The following is an 18,714-nucleotide window of genomic DNA, read 5'->3' as shown; positions in this document are numbered from 1 at the left end:
ATTAAAAGGTGGCCATAATGAGTACATGTCATTCAACTGTAACAGGAATTAACATGATTTCCAGGAAATCTTGAACAGGCTTTGAGCAATATGACCCTGTTTCCACTAATAGAATTTGATTACTGTTTTGAGGATAAATACATCTCAAAATACATAGTGCATCAACAAGGTATGTGAGTGTGATGAAACCTTTATGTGCCAAATTTTGTTATTTAGTATAGAAGGCCACAAAAGTCACTGTTACATATAGTCTTCCGGGTCAAAGTACAATATATGGTCGGGGGCCAGTGCTAGAGCCAATCGTTATGGGTCCCCTCTCCTGCTGGAGCGTCTACATCTTGTTGCTAGACATCTGGCTCCCCATGCTGCCTCTGAAAGTATTATGTTAAGAAAGAGGTTTTTGCCATCTGGAGTTATTGGAATTATTGTATTGTTATTGGGGTTTTTAATGGGATTTTATGGGTTTTATTGCATTGTTGAATTTTTATGTAACCCGCCACGGGCCGGTCTCTGAGAGTAATGGGCTAGAAATAGAATAAATAATAATAAATAAATAACCAACATCTTTTCTATGTTGTTGTTGTACTCACAAAATGGAATAAAAGTATCAAACTTTGTCAATGCGTATAAAACACCTTAACATTTTTTGCATATGCCACCTTAACTTATTTTAACCAATTCACACCTTATTAAAAAACATAAAACTGAACACATTTCACTGCCTTCTACTGAATCAGACCACTGATCTATCCAAGTCAGAATTATCTACTCAGACCAGCAGTGGCTCTCCAGAGTTCCAGGTAGTCCTTCACATTACCTAGTACCTGACCATTTAACTGGAGACACCAGGAATTGAACCACGAATCTTCTGCATGCCAAGCAGATACTCTGCCACTGAGCCACACCCACAATGCAATCTTTAATCTGAGATATGAATAGCTGCTACACAGCTATTCATAATGGAGTCAATTAATTTACACAATAAGGGTTGTTAATAATTTTAATTCCACTCCATCCCCCTGCAGTGCATGTGGATCTGGCAACTTGTGAGTTTCCTTGGTGGATAGATCAACAAGACCTTTCAGATCTCTCTCTGCAGAGACTTCTCTGTTCCCCTCTACTGCCATTTTCTGTTGGTTGTTGTTGTTATGTGCGAAGTCGTGTCCGACCCATCGCGACCCCATGGACAATGATCCTCCAGGCCTTCCTGTCCTCTACCATTCCCCGGAGTCCATTTAAGTTTGCACCTACTGCTTCAGTGACTCCATCCATCCACCTCATTCTCTGTCGTCCCCTTCTTCTTTTGCCCTCGATCTCTCCCAGCATTAGGCTCTTCTCCAGGGAGTCCTTCCTTCTCATGAGGTGGCCAAAATATTTGAGTTTCATCTTCAGGATCTGGCCTTCTAAGGAGCAGTCAGGGCTGATCTCCTCTAGGACTGACTGGTTTGTTCGCCTTGCAGTCCAAGGGACTCGCAAGAGTCTTCTCCAGCACCAGAGTTCAAAAGCCTCAATTCTTTGACGCTCGGCCTTCCTTATGGTCCAACTTTCGCAGCCATACATTGCAACTGGGAAGACCATAGCCTTGACTAAACGCACTTTTGTTGGCAGGGTGATGTCTCTGCTTTTTAGGATGCTGTCTAGATTTGCCATAGCTTTCCTCCCCAGGAGCAAGCGTCTTTTAATTTCTTTGCTGCAGTCCCCATCTGCAGTGATCTTGGAGCCCAGGAAAATAAAATCTGTCACTATCTCCATTTCTTCCCCTTCTATTTGCCAGGAATTGAGAGGGCCGGATGCCATGATCTTTGTTTTCTTGATGTTGAGTTTCAAGCCAACTTTGGCACTCTCCTCCTTCACCCGCATCAACAGGCTCTTTAGTTCCTCTTCACTTTCTGCCATTAGAGTGGTATCATCTGCATATCTGAGGTTGTTGATATTTCTCCCTGCAATCTTGATCCCAATTTGTGACTCCTCTAATCCCGCATTTCTCATGATGTGCTCTGCATACAAGTTAAATAGGCAAGGCGACAGTATACAGCCTTGCCGAACTCCTTTCTCAATTTTGAACCAGTCAGTGATTCCATGTTCAGTTCTCACTGTTGCTTCTTGACCTGCATATAAATTTCTCAAGAGACAAATAAGATGCTCTGGTATTCCCATCTCTTTAAGAACTTGCCACAATTTGTTGTGCTCCACACAATCAAAGGCTTTAGCATAGTCAATGAAGCAGAAGTAGACGTTCTTCTGGTACTCCCTAGCTTTCTCCATGATCCAGTGTATGTTGGCAATTTGATCTCTAGTTCCTCTGCCTCTTCGAAATCCTGCCTGTACTTCTGGAAGTTCTCGGTCCACATATTGCTGGAGCCTAGCTTGTAGGATTTTGAGCATAACTTTGCTAGCATGAGAAATTAGTGCGATAGTGCGGTAGTTTGAACATTCTTTGGCATTGCCCTTCTTTGGGATTGGAATGTAAACTGACCTTTTCCAATCCTGTGGCCATTGTTGAGTTTTCCAAATTTGCTGGCATATTGAGTGTAGCACTTTTACTGCATCGTCCTTTAAGATTTTGAATAGTTCAACTGGAATGCTGTCACTACCACTAGCTTTATTGTTGCTTTTCTGTTGGTTAGTGAAGCCTTTTTTTTGTTTTGTCTAGCATCCCTCTTTCCTGTTCCATGTTTGCACTATTGTCATTATGTATGTGTATTTTATTATATTGTAAGCATATTTTGTTTTAATGATGTTTTTTTTGGGGGGGGGGTTAATGATTTTTCTGATGTGCTTTTATTATATATTTTAAGTCTATTATATGCCATGGTAGTCCTGAGCAGACTAGAAAAGTTGAGTATATATTTTGATAATTAATAAAAACACACACAAATATTGTACCACAAATCTCCTAAGGAACCTGCATTTATTATCACTTGCTCTTTTAGGTATATTAATCATGCTACAGATTTGGATTCAAATTGTGTTTTTCAAACTTTACTTACTTGAGGAAGATATATTTGCAGTTTGCCGATCCATAAAATCTTCAAGTGGTGTTGGCTGAATTTTAGCAGGTGTGTACATATTTAAAGAACTTTTTCTTCCTGATATGGCATTCACATATGATGGAGAAGCTAAAACAATAAAACAATTTTAAACAAAGTCATTGTCTCTTCCATTGCCATGTACAATAGCCTTTCTCAACTATTTTACCATTGAGAAACCCCTGAAACATTCTTCATGTATCGAGAAACCCCAGAAGTGGTACGACTTTGCAGAATATGGTTGGGGAACATGTCCACCTAGCCCCCCCTTTCTACCCCCTTCAGGCCAATTATTGGCCATTTGGGGGGAGGGGAGGCAGATTGACATGACCATATATGATCATATCACCCGATAAAAGTTTAACAAATTTTTAAAAATATATTACAATTAAACAACTCCCACCCATTTAGGAAATCTTTCCAGGGCCATCAAGAAACCCTGGTTGAGAAAGCCTGTTCTACATTAAAAATCATACATTATATACTTTTTGATACAAGTATTAACATTTGTTTTAAGATGTTTTCATGTTATACAGTATGAATGATAATATGAATGTATTTTCCCCAATATTACTATTTATCAATGTTTCTTTAGAATGGATAAAAAACTCTTTCAACAAATTAATTTATAAAAACCTAAACATTATGTCACTAGACTGAAATTAGTATTCATACACATGACAAATATTAACCTTCAGTGACAGAACTATTTTAAAAAATCCAGGAGCCAACATTTCAAATAAAACAATAGACTGACCTGGTTAGAGGGGTTGTTAAGCCCAAGGCAGATGTTTCAGATAAAAAGAGGAGTTATGTGAATAGCAGAGGTTTCATCAACCTCTTACCTTCACTAACTCTATCTGAAGATTTTCTGAGTTTAAAATAAACCTTATAGCACAGAGATGGATGGGACACAGTATAAAAGCTTTACTGGATATACTCCTGTGGATCATAACGATTGTACAAATGAGACTAGTTAATAAGAAGATATTCCACACAGCATGCAAGACAAACTAGGTCTTCTAAACATAATGTGTGACCAACAAATGTTCAATTGCATTTTCTTTACTTCAAGTACAACCAAGAAGGCAGTGGCATCATAGGTGATGCAGTACTATGCCTGTTCATGGGGGGTGGGGGGTGGGAAGGAGATACTTATTTGATTAAATTTGAGAGTAATTACAAGTCATATATCAGAAAACATAACTATTTTAACAGACTGCCTATGCTTAGCAGTTTTTGGTTGTTTGAAAAGCAGAAAATATGGAGATAATTACAAAGGGATATCTGTGGAAGACTGTCACATGAAGAAGAAGTGGCAATGAAGGCTAGGAAGTCATCCACCTGCTTTAATGACAAGGAGTTATGGAGAGTTTCTAGAGGGCAGATAGAAGGCACCATGGAATACAATTCAAAGCCTGAAAAAGAAAAAAGAAAAACATATTTCCAACATAAAAAGAAACAACTGAGCTATCATACTGACAAAGCATCAAGCATAACAGACAGCATCCAAAGAGAACAGTGCGTGTTAGCTGTACCCAAGCACTTCTTCATGCATTGGGGCTCTCCTGCTATCCATTTCTGTTTCTATCTCCTTCAGCACCATGTTCAAGGCAGCTCCAAAGGGTAGCTTGACTTTCTGGAGAGGGATCTTTGTGTGTGTGGGGAAGGGCAGGGCAGGAAAAAAGGGCTGTAGTGTGAAGAGGATATTCACAAACAGCTCTTTGGATCCCAACCAACATAAATTCTGAGCATAAACACATCTAATCATATCACAGAACTTTAATTACTGCTTCAGATACTAAGCAATACAGGGCTGCACTAAAAAGTGTTAACCTTTATTTTACCAAGCTCAAGATTCTGTAAATATACAATACAAAAACATGCATATTGAGGTTGCAATCTATTATTTACACATACATAGCCCTCCTGATCCAGTGTACTGTTTCTTATAATACTCTTTTCATGGTTTCAGTTTCCATAAGACTAATTTGGGAAATAATTCTAGTTAAACGCTCAGTATTTCCCAAATGTATTCCCACAGCCATCAGAACTGGCTTTTCCAGCTGAAAAGGAGTCTGACCATATTAAACTGCAGTCTTCATAGAAAAAAATATGGGCAATCCCCTTCTCACGTCATCCAAATTTAGGACTCATATGTCTCTTTTACATGACTTCCAACTTTGTTATAACAGTTACCATTAAGAAAAAAAAAATGAAATCCAGAGTTAATACAATTTAAGTACAGGCACACTGATATTTCAAAACCACCCATGCCTTTTTCCATTACCACTGGTAGAAAAACATATCATATAGGCTTAATGAAGTATGGTTGGGAACTAATTTTGACAGTTCCCAAAACAACAATGGCCACATACAGCATCAATACAATTCTCAAAATCAATTCTATTTAAATTGTGAATTTCTCTCTTTAATTCAGTGAAAGAGATGCTAATGAATAAATAGTATTTTTTTCAGTTCAAGGTACATTTAAAAAATAATATAAAGCAAACTCCCATAATCAGAAATATCTGCTCTCAAAGATTCCAACACCTCTTTAATTTAAAATTACTTTTCTTATCTTAAATTTATAAAGGGAGAATCCTAGAAGTTTCATATAAATAAGCCCCTTTGTCACTCGACGTTTCTGTACCATGTATAATTACAGCAGCTAGGCTTCTCTGTGTGATTTAAATTAATTATATTTAATGCACTTACATAAAATACTACACATGCAGGCAAGCGCAAACCCTTTCTTTGCATTACAGTAAGTTCCACAATTTCAGCTTATCCTGACTGAAGAAAAATTCACATTTATGTGAATATCTATACAATTCTGAGAAGGAATTTAATTTGACAATAACAAGTTATTTTTTATTAAATGAAAGCACATGTCTATATTAATACTGAGACATTAATACCTTAGAAAAATATTCTATATAGACCCTTAAAAGCTAACATTATATGAATATTTCTGCTTGCTTCTTTTAACTGTGCCTACTAAAGAATCAGCTAGCTGCTTAATGTACACAACTCATTTTAAGCAGTTTTTATGGAATTATCAAGCATTAGAATAATGCTCTGAGGCAACATTTTAAACAGATCATTTCCAAGGGACTAACAATGGAAACTGTCCTGTCACATTTATTTGTGTGTGATTATATATACCTACATATGTATATATATATTAAAAAAAGCTACTGACAGAGAAAACACTATTCCTTTTTATATTTAATGTTCTATAGTAATGAACTGACTTTATGGTAAAATCTCAGTTTCCTTCAAAATGCAAGACAATGAAAGGGTTAGCGCAGCAACTTAGAAAGCCACCCTGCCGTCCTACATTTGAAAGCCATAAAGACATACCACTGGAGCCTAGATATCCCTCAGAGGAAACCGACCAGCACCTATAGAGGTCTGGATGTTCTGTACAGAGGCCCAGAAAATAAGGTAGAACACTGTCAGAAGGTAACTTGTTTCATCATGTTGCTTGAACTCAAGATGAAAGGAAGGGGAGGACTGAAATGGGTTAAAGTTGGATCATCAATTCAAAGTTATAGAAGTCATAGAAATGGGTGAAGAAGAGACAATACACCACCAATCTATGTTTTCAAAGCAGGCTATGCCACCCCAAGGAATCTCAGAAAATAAAATTCAGGTTTCAGCATAACACATATAGCATGCAGTCAATTGTGAAAGATGTGAGGAAACATTAAATGGGTCAGTGAAATCTGTATTAATACTACAGATTAAGGAGTACTAAACACTTGAAAAATAAATCACAATGTGCTCATCTGGGTACTGAAGTTATGAAAACAATTTTCCTACTTATTAAAGGAAACCTTAAATATTTTTCTTCCCAAGCTCTTCAATTATTTAGCATCACTAAATTTGACGTTTTCTCTCCTTGATAATAATTTCAGATTAAATGCCCAAATTTCTCATTCTCAGAATTAATACTGCAGTCTTTTTAAACATCATAACTATGGCCCAAACTAATCTAATCTTGTTGGCCCTGGTTAGTACTTGGATAGGGAACCACACAGGAGTCCAGGGTTGCTACATAGAGGCAGACAATTAGCTCTGTTCATCTCTCGCCCTGCAAACTCTATGGGGTTGCCATGTCAGTTGCAACTTGATGGCACTTTCCACAATCAGTACAATCCTTTTAAATATTAGAACTATGAATTAGTGCTATAATATTCATAACTATTTTGCACAAATGAAGTAAACTTGTATATTAACTGTAATAAACTGTTAAAAGTGTAAACTGTATATTAACTGTCTTGCAGCAAATGTATTGGAGGACATAGAAACAGATCTTCAGTTTCAGTAAGTCATCATATTATGTTATTGGTGTTAGTGTATTGTAAAATGATTGAATAATTCCGGAAAAATTGGAAGATGGATGTATTTTTTTTTCCTACCCACAATAGTCAGTTTAGCTTCTGTAATGGCAGAACATGGATACTTTAGGCTGATTCTGCATTGGGCAGGCAGTTGGACAAGATGCCCTGTGTGGCTCCTTCCAACTCTTATGATTCTAACTAGTTTAATGATGAAATGTGTATAGAATCTTTTATATATGAGGGAAGAAAGATATTTCCCAAACTCTGATTTCAACAACAGATGAAGGTAGTTAATGCTTTGCCATAGACTTCAAGAAGAAAACACAAATGGAAAATTGATTACTGGTGAAAAAGAATAAAAATACTGATGTAAAAATAATTTATTTAAAATTACTGGAACATTGAACAAACTGTATAAAGTGCTTATTATTCTGTTATAATTAAATAGGTATTTAAATAATGTGCCATGGTCTAATGTGGTAACTGACAGAAAGAGAAGCCAGATTTTCAGTTAACTATTACTCTTAAGACTAGTAATGCTTTAAGAAAGATGGTACAAACTCTGGTTGTCATTTATAATGAATTTATGAGTTCAGAGAGGGCAGGTTTTTTCATAACACTTAGCTATGAAAGATAAAAGGTTTTTCCATGTCCAGAGACAAAATACCTCTTAGATTCAGGGGGAAAACAGCAGAGGTTCCTAGAGATTATGTACTGGTCACTTTTGGAAACAAAATGCTGCAATACATAGAACTTAGGTATAATTTAGCAGCATAATTCTTATATTGAATTCTAAAGGCCCAGGACAAAGATATCCACCACAGCACGCAGGAAAAAAAATTTAGCTATGGAGAAAGAACTAAGAGACATTTAAGGTGAGAAAAAGTTTAAACACACATTAGATAAGTCTTATCAGCTGAGCTTTAAAGAAGAATTAGTTTAATTTTTATTACCCCCATAATGGGTGAGTGAATTTTTAAAAATTAGATTAACAAATTAAAAGGGGAAAGGGATTTAAACTATCCATATCTCTAATAATCAAATACTGGATTATGTGATTGGTTGGAATTAGGAAGGATGGTGGTGAATAATACTGTACATCCTGTGGTTGGAAGGGATGAAGTAAGGGAGCATTGTGTGTTTTTAAAATAAAAGCAAAACATACCATTGGTTGGGTGTCGAGCAAATGAGATAGAAAACCTTTTAACAGCAGAACCACGTGTGGTGTCTGAGAAAGAGAAAAACAGGTACCTGAAATTCAAAACAGCTACCAAAAGAGGGACATTTCAAGAAAGGACAGAAGAGAAAAAATGAAGAGGTGGTTAGAATTAAGTGACACACAGAAGGAATTGGGAAGAGGCTATAGGCCAAACAGATTTAAAACTTTGCTTTTTGATACTATTAGAAGTTTAATGGAGTGTATGGAAGAAAAAAAAAGGTTGTGTTTATGATTTGGTAATACAAGTTATAAATGGTTAGAGTTTAATACCATGGAAGAGGCATAATGAGAAAAATTACATTTTACCCTCAGGAGTGTTAACAAGCATAGTATATTAGTATGTCCAAAACAGTGGAAATACAGTACTGACATTTCGCCTCTAATAATTAGCCTAGCATATTAAAACTAAGAAAAAAATCTTTTGCTATATATAGTTCTCTACTTATATGAACTAATATGATTTTTCTAAAAACATGCAACAAGTATTTTCATTGTTTCAAGAAATGGTTATGAAATTATGCAGATTTAAACCACAAATGGTATCTTTTCTATATTGGCAGGATTTAGTATATGTTGACCATTTTAACACTTATATTTAGAATATGATGTCCGCTATTAGGTGGAAAGAACAAAAATATCTGTGCCATTAATTCAATCAAGCTCCAAGAAAGAAAGAATAAAACTCTTCTTAGGTAATACTAAAGAATGGTATTCTAAGGTTCTATTCAACCAACAAGCCTAGGTCTTTGCTGTCAAACTTCTGATGCATACATATTAATTTCTGTGTGTACGTGCATGTGCGGAAGTGTGCACATACCATCTATGCAGCCAGAAGAAGTCACCTTTATACGATGGATACGAGCATAATCCTGTAGGTTAGGTGCACTTGAAGAACCCCCGAGCACAGTGGTGCTAAATAGGCCCGCACAGTGAGACCCTGATAGGAGTTAGAGAAAATACATACAGCAACCAGGTGTTCTACCATTCATATTGGGGATCCATGCAGCATGCAAGCATTTAGCTCTTACCACACAAAAGGCAGTTTCTGGCAGTGCCCTGGTTATGTTCACAATATGCTTATAATGTCATACTGGCATATGAAGGATGTAATTCCTATAATTTATTACACTATATATCACAATTTCCTTCACTAATTACACATGAAGAGAATGGTCAGATTTAATGAGGAGACTTCATGTCATTTCCTGTTGCTATATAAAGAAAAAAATGCTACATTGGAGAAATGTAAAACAAGAAGGGTTGAGGAAGGGAGAAAGATGATAAAAATTTGAGAGCTTGCAACTGGACATATTAAAATGAATATAGAATTCTGCAAATAGTAGCATCACAATCCATGGGGAACTTCTCCAATGCAAATCCCATTGAAATTCTGAAGATGTGACACAGATTTCTTACATGGGCTCTACTTGCAATTTCTCCATTTTCTATTAAATCTGCACTTATTTTTATTCATGCTAAACATATACTGATTCACTTTACCAGAGAATTAAGAAGTCTGGAGACAACCAGGATGGCATAATGATTACAGTGTTGGATTAGGACATGAATACCCAGGTTTGAGCCTCCATTTTGCTCTGGAAGCTTGCTGAGTGATTTTGGGCCAGTCATACACTCTCAACCTAATCTAACAGGGGTGTTGTGAGGATACAATGTGGCCCCACTGAAGAGAAAGGCAGGGTACAAATGAAGTAAATAAATACATATTTTTTTGTTAGCAAGATGACACATACAGTATTTGCTGGCGTATAAGACTACTTTCCCCCCTGAAAAACATGCCTCCAAGTGGGGGGGGGGGTCATCCTATACACCGGGTGCACTTCAGTTGGGATAGACATAGCTGCCCATAGTACTGTAATGTAATGTAACAAACTCTATATTTTGAGTGGAAATGTTGGGGGGTCGTCTTATACGCCCAGTCGTCTTATACGCTGGCTAATACAGTAACTAAAAACATTGTTCCAAGTGAAATTTACTATAAAGTTACAGAAGGGTTAAGGAACGCAAGGATTTACTTTTTACAGAATAATTTATTTAGTTTTGAAAACTAAGGGTTTTTAAATTACAAAATAACATATTATTGGTACTTTTAAATACATGTAATATTGTGGTAAAATTATAGTTCACACTTAGAAGTTTGAGAAACAGGCTACCTTAAGTAAATCTTTTTGATGCAATGCAACACTAACATAAAGTTCATATTAATGGTGTTTGTCCAAAGAGAGATAACTATTATGCTTGACTTTTGATCTATTATCCTTTGATTTTTATAGCTTTCCAACACTGATTCAAAATTTCTGTCATTACCACTAATGACTCAATGGTGAAAAAACATTACTAGCACAATGTGATGAATCACAACCAATACAAATGCATGCCTGATATGTGGCAAAAGCTTTGGAATTAAAGTAACACCTTCAACTTATGCACACAAACAGATTAATTTTCATGAACCATTACGTGACATATCACGGAAAACAAGATTGTGTAAGAACCGGAGAATATTAGAAAAAAAAACATCAGCAATCAAGAGCACCTGATGTACAGGTTCTGCATATTTACACATGAAAATATTAAATAGCTATTTCTAGTAAAGGAATAAAGAATTAGATATAGAAACATCTAATGAACACAACACGGAATATAGTGTATCTGGTTTGTTCAATATGCATGGAAGAGTTATCCAGAATGAGACTGTATGCCTTTGCTAGCACAAAATGCTGGCAGCTACATTACTGAATGCAACACAGCACATTTTATATTCATATCAATTCTACAGTGCTAACTGAGAATCAAATGTAATGTCTGTTATAATGAAAAATATACAATGGCCAAGTTTGTACACTAAAGCTGTAGTAAGTGGAATTTGAGGTTGTGCAATTTTATTCTGCTTTTAAAATGTCCCCATAAGAGATCTAACACTGAGAAAAGTAAATGTTTGGATTCCCAGAAGTATCTTTTCAAGTGTTTCTACTCCACAGAAGAGCAAACCGTCCAATAAAAGTAAAGTATCCTAAAATGATCAAGCAAATATGGGTTTGGACCAAACAAAGAATTCAGTGGCAATTGACACTCTGCCTTTAACGATCCAAGATATTTCGTGTAACTATTTCAATGATGCGTTATCCAGTCATTGCAGACTTTTAAAAAGATACACATGCTTGTTGGCAGAACATCAAGTACCAGATAGATTTAATTTAATGGCACAAAATTTCAGAAAGTATTTACATACCTATGCCACTTGTCTTTTGCTCCACAATTGTTCTTGGTGTTCGATAGTGACTGTTGCTTTCTGGTGGGACCTGAATATAGGAAACAGATAAATAAGGACAAAAAAAGAGAAAAGACCAATGGCCTTGAAGAATCCATGAAGCTCGAAACAGCAGCCTGTTCAAGACAGACAGGTATTAATAAGCTGTATGATGTGTTAGTAGAAATACAAAAATAATATAGAGGATCATGCAGTACTGCTGAAATGACTTCACTTCACTCATGACTTCCTTGCAATGAGAGGGTACAAAGCAGGCATTCATGACCAAAACAGGACAGACACCAAGAAATATATGAAAACACAGACAACTGTGTCATTTCAGTTTACCAAATGAACACTCCTAAACTGCGCCTGTATTGGAAGGGAGAAAAAAAAAAAGGAAACACAGACAGACTGATGAGGTCACTATACAGTCTCTGATCCATGCAAAGGCTCTATCAGGGATAACGTCTGTTGACAGTGTTTAATGTAAAACTCTTTTTCTCTAAGCTCTTTGCAGCTCCAAATAACTAGTCCTTGAGAAAAGATGTTCTTAGAAAAACAGAACACTATCCACTGTTGAATATAAATATTTTAAGCAGAACATCATCCACTGTTTAATGAAAATAATAAAAATATCCTGATATTTTCACATTTTACTGTGTATATGCTAATTTACCAATTCCCCTATACTCAAATACTTCAGAATATCATACATTACAATGGATGAAGTACTGTATTTAACAAAAAACGGAATGGGGAGGGATACCCCCCATTACAGAAATTGAGAAAATAATTATTAGTACTAGGGTTTTCTAACCATATTGTTAATATCAGGCCACTGAAAATATAATCTATGCGAATCCAACAGGCCAACAGCAAAATCAATCTCCCAACAAATTATTTCAATTATGGCATTCTGTGTTATTTTAATATACCTACCACCAATTTATGCAATGCTGGTTTTGGCTTTAAGGAGAAAAAGTCTTAAAGGACAACTAAGCCAAAGCTGATGTCCATTTTATTTGGGAACTTAGCTAAATTACAGTGCTGAAAAGAAACCAATTCAAAGTTCTATCATCTAATGTATTGAGTGAAATAGTGTGGGGAAAAAAAAAACATGCACTTGCTTTTTTCCCCCCCAAACATTCTTGGAAGTAACCAATGTTTTTAAAAATCAGATTTACTGACTGGTAAAATAATTTACTTCAAATAAAATCCAGAACAAGGGATTAGATGTCCTTAAAGACAGTTGGTTCTTGCTCAGAATGCATAGCAATGTTTAATGAAGTAAAGTTTAAAAACCTGTTGCCATGAGCCAAAAATACTGGATGTGAAAGCCAGTGATTTAGGGGAGACAGGGGAAGAAGTGATTTGTTCCCCTGATCTGCGTCTTCGACGCCCAGTACCCACACCACTGGTGTAATGCAGCCAGGTACCAATACACTCTGGGCTAGACACACTCAGGGGGCTCTCTTCCTGGAAGTGAGAAAGGGGGCAAAAAAACAGCAAAGCATGCAACGTTAGATTCATAGCCAAATGATAAGAAAATAAAATACAGTTTTGTTTGTACCCTTTTCCAAATACCTCCACCATTATACAGAAATGTTTCCCATTAATGAAATCACATGGCACAAGAAACAGCAACTGTTAAACTACAGTTTTTACCAAAGATGTTGAAATCAGGTAAGTAGCCATGTTGGTCTGAAATAGAACTAAATTTGAGTCCAATGGCACCTTTAAGACAAACAAGGTTTTATTCAAGGTGTGAACTTTGTTGGTCTTAAAGGTGCCACTGGACTCAAATTTTGTTCTACCAAAGTAACATCAATGGCAAGTTAATGACATGACTATGAAAACAACTCAAGGGATATTATGGACATATGACTTAATATGCTTTATGTCTACCCTCCACTTAACCATCACTGTTCTCTTCTAACATTTTGTTCTATAAAGGGGTAAACCAAAAATCAGCAATAGCCAGAGGTGGCCAAACTGTGGCTCTCCATGGGCTACATGTCCATGGAATACAATGTTGGCAAGGGCTCATGGTAATTGTAGTCCATGGATAACTGGAGGACCACAGTTTGGTTACTCCTGACCTATAATAATACTGCCATAATCCACCTATGTGTCCCAACTGACCATATGAAAATCACTGCACTACTTTAAAACACTGATGGCTAGCTGGTATCAAGATAGAAAAAAATGTTAGAGAACAAGATTTGGTAAAAATAGGCTTAGATGTTGATGTTATTTTATTTTTTCATTACTTGCAGTCCAAAAAGAAGAAAGTAAATTTCATATTAATTTAATCTGTAAATTAAAACTAGCTTCACTTTTATAAAAGAAAACAAAACTGGCTGAGACCCCGTCAGAGTGTCTTTGAAATAAAAAGAATAAATAAAAAGTGTTAAACTTATACGATGTTTTCCATATCTTCCAGTTTTCAAATTTTAGATTGATAAGGTTAGTATAATAATAATATAATTGTATAATAAGAAGGAATTTTAACTTTCTGCAAATAATCCTTCTCATCAGTAAGTAAAAAGGTGCCCTGCAGAATGGGCAAGACTGAACACATTAGTGCCCAATATCCCTTGCTGTAGGAAGAAGCCTTTCTTAGTTTCTGGACACAGTTAATTCAAAGGAAATGGGAGGAGGACCTGTAATATAGAATCATAGAGTTGGAAGGGGCCATACAGGCCATCTAGTCCAACCCCCTGCTCAACGCAGGATTAGCCCTAAGCATCCTAAAGCATCCAAGAAAAGTGTGTACCCAACCTTTGCTTGAAGACTGCCAGTGACCCTCATATGTCACCCTCAACAGAACATAAGGTTAAAAGATCAGAAGGGGAAAAACAGCTAGTTGCTGAGCCCAACTTACACTTGATAGGAAGAGACAAACAAAACACTGATCTTTGTTGTGCAGTGAAACACTCCGGGTGGATCAGAATACCTTCCAACCAAAGACAAGAAAGGCCAATCATAAATTCAACTTTCTTTTTCCATTGTTGATGGAAGGTATCTTACAAAATGTGACATTCAAGTAGTGAGTGTATACGTCAATCAATATGTTATATTACATGAAAGTGAAGAAAGATAGCTGCATACAAATCTTATTGAGCAGAGCCCTACAACACAGGGCTCTGGAAGTAACAGCATATCTCTTGAAAAAGTAGTCATCCCAGACAGAAGCTATAGGTATTGTGTGTCATAAACTGGAAAGCAGCAGTTTGTCTGCCAAAATAAACAGGATGGAATGGAACAAACCAGGAATCTGAACATCTTAGATATCCAACTTTGATATTCATTATATTTATGCTCCCCTCCTACATCTGATATTTAGAACATCCTGTTGACAGAATGTCTTGTGGAAAGGAAAACATTCACCAAACTTTTAGAGTGGTTGAATTTGTTCAGCACCCAAGTACGAGGCAAAGTCAGAACTGGATACAAAAAGAGGCCGTGGATTAGTAGGCTGCTCATGACTGATCTTCTGAACCACCGTAGAGAAAAATGGAAAGGACAGCACAGACAAGGCTGTGTGCCTTCACTACTGGCAAAATGTTACCCATTCTGCACCTATTGTTGGGAGTGTTAATCTCCTTGCTATGAATATGAGGGAACTTGGCCTTCATTTGGCTGCAATTAGGTCCTGGTTGCTGACGCAGTTTGCCCTCACGTTGAAATGACTTTGCAAATGTGCTGAAATTCGAAGATGTATCTCTATTGAGTTCAAGAAAACAAAGATCTCAGGATATTCTCCCCAGTTTTTGGTATAGGCATTGGCTATCAAGATTGAATTTTAACACTAGCACATGTCTTCCCAGATGAAGAGGTAGAAAGCAGTTAGGGCACTGAAGACTGCTCTGCTCTAGCAAGCTGATACAACGGTGGGTTTTAGTCTCTGACCAAGTATTCTGTCTTGCAAGATCTAGCATCTCCTCCATCTGTTTACCAGTTATTAAATTGGTAACAGTGGAGATTCTTCATAACCGCCCTTGCCTTCCATTTGTTTTTCAGTAACACAAGTATTTCACCTGAGACAAAATTTTGATCTGAGTATGTCTCTTAAAGCTATGTCATTCTAGCATGGTAGAATAAGCCAGTGGAGAGAACAAGAGTACAGGCAAGCCCATGGTATTCCATACATTGCCACAATAATGAATTCTTGACTTTCCACCAGAAATCAAGCCTACAATGCTTTATTAGTCTTCCACCTTCAATGTAAGGAAAGACTTTACTTATCTCAGACAATGGCGTAGAGAAAGGGAGGAATATGCGACTGTGAACTGGAAATTATTTGGCACAGAAATTGGAAAGATCAGACACTGAGATAAACCAGAGATACTGGTTTATCTTCTCCTGAAGCCAATCCCTCTTCGTTCTCTCCCCCAAGCCAATCCTGCCATCTATCCCTTTCTCCCTGCCTAGCTAATTCTCTCCCAAGCTTCCTTCTCTCCCATTCTTTTCCCCTACCTTTGAGCCTGGCAGTGGTGGCAGCACCTGGGAGCTGCTCATAGCTTGGAGTAGCTTCTGTCCAGATATGGAACAGCTCCTAGTGTCTTCTGGGGCCAGGCCCTGAGTCTTTCCCCGTGTTCCCTGTTGTCATGGCTGATCCCAGTCTCTGATGTTCTGTGCTGCTGCATCATGGGCCTGGAGTCTCCCAGCATTCCCTGCTGCTGCAGTCAGGACCAAAGCAACTACCAGTGTTCTCTGCTGCTGTGACTAGGCCCAGAGAAGCTGCCAGCATTTCCTGTTCCCACAACTGAGCCCGGATTGGCTCCACAGGAGAGCAGCAGCTAGACACTCAATAAGCTGTGTTGTTTGTGCATGTGCACACAAACGTTTTATTTGGAAGGATTTTAACTTCCCCAATGGCTTTTTTTTTTAGTTTTCAGATTTTTTTTGCAAGCAGAAAAACTTGTTTATGGTAAGGGTGCCCTCTATCTGTGGATTTAGATATTTGCAGATAGTGGGAACTCTTGGGAACTATATAGATAGATAACAGTCCTTTTTGTGATTTTGAGTTATGGTCCAAATTCTATGAGAGAGTTATGGTTTTATTTACTACCAAATTTGTTTTCTGCCTTCAATCCCCTCCCCCAAAAATCTATAAGATGGCACAAATTAAAGATATATGTAGTATGGTGGCACAGGGTTCATTAGTTTGCAATGCTTTACAAATTACACAAGTTGAAGGTCATCCCTCAAGTCTATACATTGTCTGGGCCCTGCTTACTCAAGGGACCTCTGCTTATATCCTCCTGGAAAGTACTCCACTCCACAAATTACAACAAGCTGGTTATCCCTGTCCCCAAGGAAACTCGGTCTGCCTCAACTAGAGCCAGGGTTCTTTCTGTCCTGACCCCCACTTGGTGCAATGAGCTCCACAAGAGATCAGGACCCTGCCAGAACTGAAACAGTTCTACAGGGCCTGCAAAATGGATCTTTTCCACTAAACCTCTGGTTGAAGCCAACAGAGCAACACCAACCCAGAAGCCCCCTCCCAACTATCAGTACCCAACTGCATGTACCCAACATATGTAATATAGGGTGACTCCTGACCTGGCCATCCATTAAACAAAAACAGTACTCATGGTTGTGTAGCTAACAGTTGAGCATTACACAGTTTATGATTGTTAAATTGTTATTGTGTTCAAAATTTTATACACCCAAAACTGTTGATATGCTCAAAATGTTAGAAGTCTAAAACTGTTATTGTGTTCTCTGTACTCTACCAGCATCACAGTGAACTGTGAGCTATAAACTCTTATTGTAAACCACCCTGAGCTGTAAGGGAGGGTGGTACAGAAATGTAACTACAGTATTTGCTGGCATATAAGACTACTTTCCCCCCTGAAAAACATGCCTCCAAGTGGGGGGGTTGTCTTATAAGCTGGGTGCACTTCAGTTTAGATAGACATAGCTGCCCATAGTGGCCCATAGTACTGTATTTTGAGTGGAAATGTTGGGGGGTCGTCTTATACGCCGGCAAATACGGTAAATAACTAAATAAATAAAGTTTATGCCAAGTTACAAATAATGTATTTCATGTTAAATTTGTAAAAAGTTTTGGTTTGATAGGAAAGTAAATACTACACACATTACAATTTATCTCAAATTTACATTTTTCTTAGGGGGAAGAATAGAAATATTTCCCCCTGCAGCTTCACAACTTCTGGAAATTTTTCATTTCTAGTCCCACTACCCTTACCACCTTCACAACTCATGAAAAATAATAAGGTTATAGACTAGTTTTTCAGACAACTCAAAGTCCCTCCCTTGCCTACCCACAACTGCAACAGCCCAACCTATAAATGTATCACTTGAGTCATGGTGAGTGTCACTCATTCTTTCTGGGTGGGAGCCCAATTTGACCCGCATCTCAACTTTCCCCAGGATCCCTAGAAGATGTTTCTCTCCCATCCCCCCATTCTTGACAAGTCTGAATGAAACAGTGTGCTACTGAAGCAATGTTTCCCTGTTGTTGGTCTTTTGTGCCCCATCACAGTAATAATAGTCTGGGGGGGGGGCCTTTGGGGTTTCTGGATTTGCATGCCAATTGCATGTAAACACAAAACTATTTGGTTAGCCAGCATGCATAGAATATACAATCTGGTTACGGTATTTTCTAAACTGAGACATGACTGACAAAACCTATAAAGAATGAAAAAAGTGGAGAAAGAAAAGACAGAAGAAGGGCTGTTTGCAGTAATGTGCATTGATTTTGAAAAGAAATGCACCCATTACAGCCATTTTATTGTGGCATCATTTCTCAAAATTCCCAAAGTCCCTGAAAGCTCAACAATGTTAGAAACTTCTAATTTATAGAACGGTTTTGCC

The 18,714-nt window shown here is 37.3% G+C and overlaps 1 protein-coding gene across 15 annotated transcripts in view; it reads right to left on the bottom strand.

Moving 5' to 3' along the window:
• The window catches only part of PPIP5K2 (diphosphoinositol pentakisphosphate kinase 2), a 79,408-nt gene that overhangs the window by 4,350 nt on the left and 56,344 nt on the right, over window positions 1–18,714 (bottom strand). For 2 of the 15 annotated variants that reach the window (XM_077347698.1, XM_077347699.1), the window contains 8 exons: window positions 13,171–13,344; window positions 12,214–12,237; window positions 11,848–11,917; window positions 9,415–9,534; window positions 8,544–8,606; window positions 6,396–6,455; window positions 4,307–4,447; window positions 2,991–3,119 (listed from right to left, as the gene is read on the bottom strand). In XM_077347698.1, coding sequence (XP_077203813.1) covers window positions 2,991–3,119; window positions 4,307–4,447; window positions 6,396–6,455; window positions 8,544–8,606; window positions 9,415–9,534; window positions 11,848–11,917; window positions 12,214–12,237; window positions 13,171–13,344 — 781 coding nt within the window. The remainder of the gene's footprint in view (window positions 1–2,990; window positions 3,120–4,306; window positions 4,448–6,395; window positions 6,456–8,543; window positions 8,607–9,414; window positions 9,535–11,847; window positions 11,918–12,213; window positions 12,238–13,170; window positions 13,345–18,714) is intronic. The other 13 variants (XM_077347701.1, XM_077347703.1, XM_077347700.1 and 10 more) reach the window with 13 other exon arrangements.

This window comes from Paroedura picta, chromosome 7, assembly GCF_049243985.1.
Source record: "Paroedura picta isolate Pp20150507F chromosome 7, Ppicta_v3.0, whole genome shotgun sequence".
In the NCBI taxonomy this organism is placed as follows: domain Eukaryota; kingdom Metazoa; phylum Chordata; class Lepidosauria; order Squamata; family Gekkonidae; genus Paroedura; species Paroedura picta.
This window is presented reverse-complemented; position numbering and strand designations above follow the sequence as displayed.